Source organism: Drosophila takahashii, chromosome X (genome assembly GCF_030179915.1).
Source record: "Drosophila takahashii strain IR98-3 E-12201 chromosome X, DtakHiC1v2, whole genome shotgun sequence".
Taxonomy (NCBI): domain Eukaryota; kingdom Metazoa; phylum Arthropoda; class Insecta; order Diptera; family Drosophilidae; genus Drosophila; species Drosophila takahashii.
The window spans coordinates 9,218,119-9,227,646 of NC_091683.1; the positions used below are offsets into that span (position 1 = coordinate 9,218,119).

Consider the following 9,528-nt stretch of genomic DNA (forward strand, 5'->3'; position numbering starts at 1 on the left):
CTTTCTTTCCTGATTAAAACTGACCGCCAACCTTTAGTTGTATTTCCAATTTTTACAACAGTGTTTCATCTAGTTACTTTACCTGTTAATTACAAATTTGAATTTTGCCGCAATTCCATTGATGAACTGAATAACGGTATTTTTTAGTTCATTTTTCTTTTTAGATTTTTACAAAAGCAAACAATTAAATATTATAAAAATATAATATTATAAAACATTATTAACATAACATAACATAATATTATAAAAAGAAAATTCTTAAATATATTAAAAATTAATTATTTTCTTGTTTAAGAAACTAATTTAAAGTTGAACTTTTTCGCCAATACTGGCAACACTGGTCAGCTGATCTTTAATCTTAAAGCTACAATCTCGATTTTGTAAAGTTATCTTTGAGATTCTTCTAATCTTAACTAAGTAAATATTTCATAGGTTATGGTTAGTTAACTAGGAATTGTAAAAAAGAAGTACAAATTTAGATTCTGCAGAGTTACCTGACTTACAAATTTAATTACTTACCAAAATGAGCGGAAATCCACCAGTTTATTACGATGCGGAGGCAGTGCGTCGATTTCTCACCTGGCCGCTGGTCACCGAGGCAGTGGAATCGGCCCTCAAGGCCATAGTTAAGACTACCTCCTCATCCTCATCCTATGCCATCCAGCCGAAGAGGAGCTTCACCGCCTGCGGCAAGGAAGGAGCAGGGATTCTGCTCACCATGCCCGCCTTCGTGGGAGATTACAGCCTGGGTTCCACGCTGGCCTGCAAGCTGGTGACCTCGTTCAGCGGGAATAACCAGAGGAATCCCCCTTTACCCAGCATTCATGCCCATGTCCTGCTCTTCGACCATCAAACCGGTCGACTCTCGGCCATCATGGAGGGCACCGACCTGACCACCTGGCGCACAGTCGCCGCCTCGCTGGTGGCCACCAAATATCTGTACTTCCGGCGCTTCGGTTTGCATTCCGAGCGGGAAATGCCTATCAACGTGGCCATCGTGGGCTGCGGCGTCCAGGGGCAACTCCATGCGGCGGCCTTTTGTGCCAACTTTCGGGTGCAGCAGCTGCGTCTGTACAATCGCACGGAGGCGAGAGCCCAGGAATTGGCAAGGGAATTGGTTGCCAGGTTTAGTAACACCCAGATAATAGTTAGCCCAAGTGCCAGGGAAGCTTGCCAGGAAGCGGATGTCATCTGCATAGCCACCTACGCCAAGGAGCCGCTCATCTATCGCAAAGATCTAAAACAGAGCCATCGAGGAGTTCACATTAATGGTGGGTTTCGATTTAGGGTTTCCAAATAAGATACTTACCTTCTAGTTTTTTAGCTGTGGGTGCCGGCGAAGTGCACTTTTCGGAGCTGTCTCCGGATATTTACCAGCATTCGAAGGTCTATGTGGATTGCTATGCCAATGCCGAGTCGGAATTGGTGGGTCTGCCAGCCGAGATCACCGCCGAACTGGGTTCTGTTATCCTGGAGGGAAATTATCCGGGATCAGCGGACATCTCCATCTTCCAGTCCATGGGTAACGCGATCTCTGGGTATTTCTGACTTTTTTAGATATTATATCCCAATCCCCATTTGCAGGCATGGCTTCGGAGGACGCCTGTGTGGCCCAGGCGCTGCAGGAGGCCATCCTCGCCAGCGCTTGACTTTAGTGTTCTTGGGTTGCTCATGAGTGGGTGAACGAGAAAGAGTTGCTCACCAAACTGAGTGAGTGAACATGGTCCTTCGAACTTGTTCTTTATGGTTCACTTAAGTGAATTGTTCATTTTTGCTCACTTGCTCAGTTTTGCTCTCTTACTTGCTCTTTTTTGTTCACTTGCTCAGTGGCTCTCTTGCTGTTTTTGGCACAAAAAGTATTTCTTTTTACTTTTAGGATGCATTTTGCATTCTGTTTTACAGAACAGAACAAGTGAACAAGTGAACAAATGAACAAATGAACAAATGAACAAATGAACAAATAAACAAATGAACAAGTGAGCAAACTGAGTGAGAGAAAAAAAAAACAATGTTCACTTGTTCACCCAAATGAGCAGCTTTTACCCAACACAACTTAACTTAAACCCACTTAAAACCAATCTTCCCTTTGTACATGTGTGTATATAAAAAAGCTATTGGAAACATAACAATCGGTTGGCCTACAAATACCCGTCCCACCTCCCAGACCCAATCACTTCCAGATCACAGTCACATTCGTGTCCTTCTCGATGTCCCGCTCGATGGTGCCGGGCGAGAGGCCCGTCTTGCAGCAGATCTCGTCGAAGCTGATCAGCCCGGTGTACATCTTCTGGCGTCCCGAGGGCACGGAGCCCGTGAACACAGGGTACTTGTGGATGCAGCGGATGAAGCGATGCTGCAGCCCGAAGATCACCATGCGCCGCTCGTCGATGTTGTGGTGCTGCGGACAGAGGCGCTGGCAGATGGCGCGCAGGGTGACGCCGTGCGTCATCGAGGCGTAGAACTGGAAGATGCGCTGCACACTGGGCAGCGTCTTCTCCGCACGCAGGGCCACGTATTTCCGGCAGGCGCCGCTCAGCGCGGCACTCTGGATGAGATGCTTGAGGTTCTGGGTCATGTAGACGTTGCTGTACTTCAGGATGGGCAGCAGCTGGACGACGCCGTAGTAGACCAAATTCTGGATGCACGACTTCACCAGATCCGTCTCCACATCCGCCTCGGCGGCAATGCGGGCCACATGATTGATCCCATTGATGTAGGGCAGGATCTGCTGTGTGGTCAGGTCCCAGTTGTCCAGCGGAGCGTCGCGCAGATTGGCCAGCAGCAGCGGCACCATGTGATCCTTGACAGGCGGTGGATCCGGTTTGTGCATCACTATCTTTAGGTAGATCGTATTGTCGCCCTCCACAATGGTGGCCACCTTGCGCTCGTTGAGATCGCGCAGCACCGTCTCGAAGATCTTCTGCAGCCGCCGCTTGTCGTCCTCGCGCGACAGGAAGCATGACTCCTCCTCCATCATGATCAGGTACTCGGACAGCTTCTTCACCACCGGCTCGTACTGGACGCTCCGTGCCCGCGAGTCGCAGACGAAGCACAAGTTGAAGAGAAAGGCGTTGCGGGCGTATTTCTGCTGGTCCTGGATGCCCACCGGATAGCCCACGATCTTCACGTTCATCGCGTTCACGGTGAGGATGCAGCGCTGCAGGTGCTGCTTGGGTATGATGTACACGTTGATGGCGTCGAACACATCCTTGGATATGTAGTTATCGGGAACCTATTAGTGGGATTGGAATTGGTTTATCTTATCGGGATTATCTGGGAACCGGCTCACCTGGCAGCTTATCTTGCAGCCCGCCGTCGCATCGAACTCGCTGAGGAAGATGCACCGGATCTTGCCCTCCGTGCTGCCATGTGCTCCTCCTCCTCCTCCTCCAGCGGCAGCAGCCGATCCTCCTGCTCCGTTCGTGACCACGCCCGGAGCTCCAGCCACCGCCGCCGGCGTCTCGTTCGTGTGGGAATGCATGCTAGTATCACCGCTTCCGCATCCTCTGCCCGCATCCGCAACCGCATCCAAGTGGCGACTCCAAAGGCACCGAGATTCGCCCCTGTGCGCTTAACAGTGGCGGAGTGCGCTGTTATGCTGTTGTTTGTTATGCACTCTACTGTACTGTTAACTGTTGAACAACACGACACCCCAGTGTGACCGTCTGGGGAGGTATACTGGAATATACCATGGAGACACGGCGGTATTTTAGTTCGCTTGGTATTTTTCATTGCCATCGCTGAAGGAGACGTGCCATTTTTCAAAATTTTTTAATTTTAATTGTAATTTTATTTGTCTAATTAATTAATAAGCCTATGTATTCATTGAGTGAATTTATGAAGCGGGCTTTTTTGGTATTAGAAAGGAAAAGGTTTTATTTATAAATCTCTGGTACCATGTGGAATTAGGGTGCGACCATACCCTTTTAAAGGGTTTTATTTTCCACGGTTTAATGTTAATCGATTGGGAATTAAATTAAAAATGATTTTTAGGAACGAAAATAAGGATTACAATTTATAAATAGTTGTAAACAAAATAGTCGCCTCTTTTCATTACAAATACATGCCAACTCTTTAATATATTAATATATTAGGGATATAATAAATACTTTTTAACGAAATGATTTTCGAAAATAATTTCTGAAAATCCAAAATATCGATCTATCGATATCAACGCAAACATCGCCCTGAAAACATCGCCGTCCTTCTCGCATCACTACTACTATACACAAAAGAGCAGCGAAAAAAGTCAAATAAACAGCGAAGAAATCAATTAAAAGTCCAGGATAACTGCCCCCGAATTGAAGCTAACTTAATTAGAGGCCCCAGGATCAGCCGTGCAGCCGATCAGCCCGATCCGGAAGCATTATCCCAGTGAAACACTGCAGAATAGCCCTTCGCCCATCGGGAAGTGGGGGGTGAAAAATCAGTCGAAGCTATAAATATAATACAAGATTAAAAATAGAGCGCCCACAATGGCCACCAGCGAGATCTCGAGCTCCAACGAGCGCCACTACTACGCCAAACTGGAGGCCATCAAGGACATCCGCGACAAGACGCTCTCGCTGGAGAAGCTCAAGGTGCGGATCATCAAGGAGGTGAAGCTGAGCGACGACGAGGAGAAGTGCCTGGAGGAGTACCGCAAGGAGATGGAGCACCTGCTCGAGGAGAAGATGTCGCATGTGGAGGAGCTGCGTCAGATTCACGCCGACATCAACGACATGGAGAACATCATCAAGCAGACGAAGGAGAATCAGACGCGCTCCTTCGACATGGCCAATCGGGTCTACGAGGAGTACCTGGCCCTCAAGTACCAGATTGACCACATGCGCCGCGACTACCTCGGCCTGAGTCCGCTGAGGGATCTGCACGAGGAGGAGGGCAGTCCGATCTCCAAGGATCGCTTCCAGACCAACTTCCTCAAGGTGGCCGCCCAGTCGGCGGCGGCAGCAGCAGCAGCTGCCGCAGCGGCGGCCGCCTCGGTCAACCAGAACTCCTCGCTGGCCCGTCCGCATGCCCGGCATCCGCTGATGCCGCCGGAGGCCACCGTGACCGCTCTGCCCTCGGGCGGCGGCCAGGGAGGCGGTGGCGGAGGCGGCGGAGGACCAGGCGGCGGTGGTTCCGTTGGCGGCTCAGCTGGCGGTGGCAATCCCGGTCATGCCTTCATGCCGCCCGCTCCACCAGGATCCGCAGGCAGTGCTGCCGCCGCCGCCGCCGCTGCGGCCGCTGCTGCAGTGCGTCTGGGCAAGGGCGACTTCTCGGCTCCGCCGCCACCGCCGCCGCCCAGCAATCGGCTGCAGCAGTCGCCCGCCATCGGCATCGGCCATCATCCCTCGTTCCGCTCCGACTTCAACGTGAATCTCCGCCAGCAGCCGCCGCCCATGAAGTCCTGTCTGTCCTGCCACCAGCAGATCCACCGCAACGCGCCCATCTGTCCGCTCTGCAAGGCCAAGTCGCGCTCCCGCAACCCCAAGAAGCCCAAGAAGAAGAACAACTAAGAGGATGACGAAAGTTAACCCTTTTTTTTTTGCCTCGTCTATTTATTAATCCTCAAGAAAAGTATTACAACGCAAGGGGGCACCTGCCTTCAAGAATTTCTCATAACCATTTTAGTTGGTAATCCAAAAGGGATTTTTATTTTTTACTTTAATCGTAGGCTAAGGCTAAGCTTATTGTAAAAGCTCAAAATAATGTGTCAAATTAAATTCTTTTTATACATGTAAGCCATGCTAAATATGCGAGTATGCCATATTAAGCGAAACAAAAAACAAAACAAGAGAATCAATAAAAGTATTTCATTTTTAAAAGGCGTTTTTCTTTAGTATTGAGGATTTCATGATTTAATAAAATACAAAAAAAAAAAATAAAAATAGGGAATGTACTAATTGACTATATTAGATTAGATTGAAAATAAATGAAAAAGGCAATTAATTAAAAATATATATAAAATATTTGTGATCTAAAAATCAATAAAAGTATTTTATTTTTAAAGGCCCTTTTCTATAATATTGTGGATTTTATGATTTAATTAAGTGAAAAAATAGGAATTATAAAAATTGACTATATTAGATTAGATTGAAAATAAATAAAAAAGGCAATTCATTAAAAATATATATAAAAAATATATGTGATCTAAAAACGAATTAAAACATAACATTTTAGATCATCCGGGGAGACTCATCGATGACTGCCTGTTAAATATCGGTGCTTGGAAAATATCGATGACACCGATGTTTCTCCACCTCCAAAGCCGAAAGTCAAGTTCGGTTTTTTTTTATTCAATTTTTTAATTCGGCCCGCAAAACAACAAGTTTGTTTTGCTGCTGTTTGTTCATTTCGCTCGTTTCGGTTATTATTTTACCAAGAATCCTATTTCAACGCATCGGTTAACGTGTTTTATTATTTTTTGTTTTTTTTTCCTGTTCAACTAGTTCTTTTTGTTGTTGCTGCTGCGTGCGTAGAATTTGTGAAAAGAGAAAGTTCTTCTTTCTCCGCCTCTCTTTCCGCCGCACTTACAGTCGTGGCCAAGAAGTTGCGCCTGCGCAGCGACAATTTCACAAGAAATTGAGGTCGATCGAGTGTGGGTAAGTGCCTCCTGCCGAAAGTGACCCAAAAAGTGATATTTTAGCTGTAACTGTAATATTATAGTAGCTTATGGTTAATATACTAAAGTAATATAGAGTCTTGATAGGCGGTAAATTTCGATCTAAGCACTTGGCTGACCTAAAAAGCAAGTCAAGGTGATCTTAAATGCGGTAAACAGCCCATATCTAATATATTTGTTATATTTTATGTGTGTAAAGTTTTTATTTTAAATTTTTTTTTTTTTAAATTTGTAATATTTCTTTGAAATTGATGTTTTTTTTTAGATAAAGATATAGTTTTAATCAGGGATCGCACGTAAGAATTACTTTTTTAAAAAAATTGACAAATAAGTCTTATTTTTCAATTTTTATTATAAAAGTTGACAAATAACTCTTATGCTTCAATTTTGTTGAGTTTTATAATAAAAATTGAAGCATAAGAGTTATTTGTCAACTTTTATAATAAAATAAAGATTGAATTGAAATAACTCTTGAACTGTGGGGTACATTGGTTTAAAACTTATATATGTATAATCTACGCTTTAATACCTTTCTGTTGATATGCCATATGTCCCCAACATATTTTTTATAATAATAATATTTTTTACATCATCAAAAATATTTTGGGGACATATGGCATATCAACAGAAAGGTATTAAAGCGTAGATTATACATATATAAATTTTAAACCAATGTACCCCACAGTTCAAGAGTTATTTCAATTCAATTTTTATTATAAAAGTTGACAAATATTTGTTGATTTTTATAATAAAAATTGAAGCATAAGAGTTATTTGTCAACTTTTATAATAAAAATTGAAAAATAAGACTTATTTGTCAATTTTTTTAAAAAAGTAATTCTTACTTGCGATCCCTGGTTTTAATGTAATATCTTATACCTACTTTGTTAAAAATTCCCAAAAAGTGATATTTTAAGCTTATGGTGCTTATGGGTAATTTATTATAGTAATATAGAGTCTGGATAGGAGGTAAATTTCGATCTAAGGTTTAGTCTGACCTAAAAAAACTACTATATTTGTTATATTTCATGTGGGTATAGTTATTATTGAATATAATAATAATTTAGAATAATAATATTAGTTGGAAAGTAATGTTTTTTGAAAATAAGGATATAGTTTTAACATAATATTACACACCAGCTTTATGAAAATGGTTCCCAACGATTTGAAATACGAATTTTTAACTAAAAAACCACTATGGTTTTGGTCTTATATCAACCAAATTCATTGAAACCCCTTAAAACCCCACTTATAATCCAATTTCGACTCTCTCTCATTACAGTAATCCTTTTAGAACACCATGGGCATCAAGCAAACGGTATCGCCGGTCGCCGGAAAGTCCAAGAGCCACGACTCGCCCAGCGGATCACCCTCGAAGTCGCAGAAACCCAAGTCCAATGGTGATCCCACCCAAACCCAGGTTACCAGGGGCAAGGACAAGGAGGCCAATGCTCTGCCGCCCCAGAAATCGGTTGTAATCGCCTATCTGTGCTGGCTCTTCGGCGGGATCTTCGGGCTGCACCACCTGTACCTGCACCGGGATCGCCATGCCTTCGTCTGGTGGTGCACCCTGGGCGGCTACATGGGCATCGGCTGGATGGGCGAGCTCTTCCTGATCCCCGAGTATGTGCGGGATGCCAACGAGGATCCGCGCTTCGTCCGGGAATTCGTGGCCAGGCTGCAGGCTCATCCGAAGCCCACGTACTCCTCCAAGCGATTTGTGGGCCAGGTGATGATCGGCCACCTGTTCGGCCAGGTGTGCTCGATGGCCATTCCGGAGACGCTGGTCGCCGGCTGGGATCTGAGCTTCCTGCACTGGGCCATTCCGCTCTTTGTCTCCTTGGGCGTCTGGCTGGTGGGCAATATTGGGCGGGAGCAGGGCGTCTGGTGGCACTGCCTGCTGGCCGCCTATCTGGTGTATCCGGCGAGGTATCTTATATACGATGAGACCTACTCCCTGCTCCTCACCGGCCTGGTGGCGGCCCTCACCTTCGACGGCGTCTCCAAGCAGTGGCGCAGGACACCTCCTCGTCGCGGATCCTCAGGCGAACGATGCTTCAAGCTCACCACCGCCGTCATCATTTACTGCGCCTTCTGGGCCAGCTTCCTGTACTTTAACGGCACCATTTCGGATGAGGACGGCGGCGAGGTGCCCATCCACGAGGCCATCCACAACTTCCTGGCCTCCGCCTGGTGGACGGACCTCAAGCAGGCGCTGCAGGACACCTACAACTATGCCCAGCACCATGGATGGTACGAAACCTGGAAGGAGGTCTTCGAGAGCATGGACGTCGATGGCGAGCGGAACTCTTACAAGGTTCTGGGCGTCAGTGCCACCGCATCGCAGGCGGAAATCACGGCGGCGTACAGGAGGCTCTCGAAGGAACACCATCCCGACAAGGTCAAGGACGAGGGCTTGCGGCCGCAGGCCCACCAGCGCTTCATCGAGATCCAGCAGGCGTACAGTGTGCTCAGCAAGATCAAGTCCAACCGGCGGCGCAAGAACAAGCAGTACCAGGAGGACGAGGCCATCGTCCTTTGAGGGCAGCCGCCTCTCTCTCTAGTCTAAGAAGCCCACGACTCGTAGCATAAATCAAAAAGATCACAGTTCTTCTAGTAAATGGAATCATCTTTGATAACACTACCCAATAAGCTATAATCTTGAATCCCAAATAACCAATTATGTTCATATTTATTTCTTTTTATGTAAATGTATCATTAAACGTAGATCAACATTGTTTAAAAATATTCCAGACTCACGAAATCATTTGATAAATTCCAAAAATCATGTAGAATTAAAAGAGCTTGAAAATTATCGATATTTTCGATATTTTGACAATACCGATTCTATAATACCGATGTTTTGAATGGAAAACACAAATGAAATATCGAGAAATAGCAAACTGGGTATCAAGCAGTCGGTTA

The 9,528-nt window shown here is 45.4% G+C and overlaps 4 protein-coding genes across 7 annotated transcripts; 3 read left to right on the top strand and 1 right to left on the bottom strand.

Annotated features, from left to right (window-relative positions):
• Window positions 1-330: 330 nt before the first annotated feature.
• On the top strand, window positions 331-2,129 carry LOC108062325 (ketimine reductase mu-crystallin). 4 transcript variants are annotated; one of them, XM_070218682.1, is made up of 4 exons: window positions 331-417; window positions 480-1,271; window positions 1,325-1,522; window positions 1,585-2,129. In XM_070218682.1, the coding sequence occupies exons 2-4, from the start codon at window positions 524-526 to the stop codon at window positions 1,647-1,649; spliced, it is 1,011 nt and encodes a 336-aa protein (XP_070074783.1). In that variant the 5' UTR covers window positions 331-417; window positions 480-523; the 3' UTR covers window positions 1,650-2,129. The 4 variants fall into 4 exon arrangements, with proteins under 4 accessions (XP_070074783.1, XP_017004422.2, XP_070074784.1 ...); XM_070218683.1 differs by having other exon boundaries at window positions 366-438; XM_070218684.1 differs by having other exon boundaries at window positions 367-438; window positions 489-1,271.
• On the bottom strand, window positions 2,081-3,649 carry Nprl2 (Nitrogen permease regulator-like 2). Its single transcript, XM_017148932.3, has 2 exons — window positions 3,290-3,649; window positions 2,081-3,232 (listed from the first exon to the last, which is right to left on the bottom strand). The coding sequence occupies exons 1-2, from the start codon at window positions 3,479-3,481 to the stop codon at window positions 2,171-2,173; spliced, it is 1,254 nt and encodes a 417-aa protein (XP_017004421.2). The 5' UTR covers window positions 3,482-3,649; the 3' UTR covers window positions 2,081-2,170.
• A 539-nt stretch (window positions 3,650-4,188) lies between these two features.
• LOC108062310 (zinc finger C4H2 domain-containing protein) lies at window positions 4,189-5,794 on the top strand. The gene has a single exon (XM_017148913.3). It carries the CDS (start codon window positions 4,476-4,478, stop codon window positions 5,496-5,498), a length of 1,023 nt encoding a protein of 340 aa, XP_017004402.2. The 5' UTR covers window positions 4,189-4,475; the 3' UTR covers window positions 5,499-5,794.
• Window positions 5,795-6,243: 449 nt separating this feature from the next.
• Window positions 6,244-9,353, top strand: wus (TM2 and DnaJ domain-containing protein wurst). The gene is made up of 2 exons (XM_017148937.3): window positions 6,244-6,584; window positions 7,886-9,353. Exon 2 carries the CDS (start codon window positions 7,904-7,906, stop codon window positions 9,143-9,145), a length of 1,242 nt encoding a protein of 413 aa, XP_017004426.2. The 5' UTR covers window positions 6,244-6,584; window positions 7,886-7,903; the 3' UTR covers window positions 9,146-9,353.
• The last annotated feature ends 175 nt before the right edge of the window (window positions 9,354-9,528 follow it).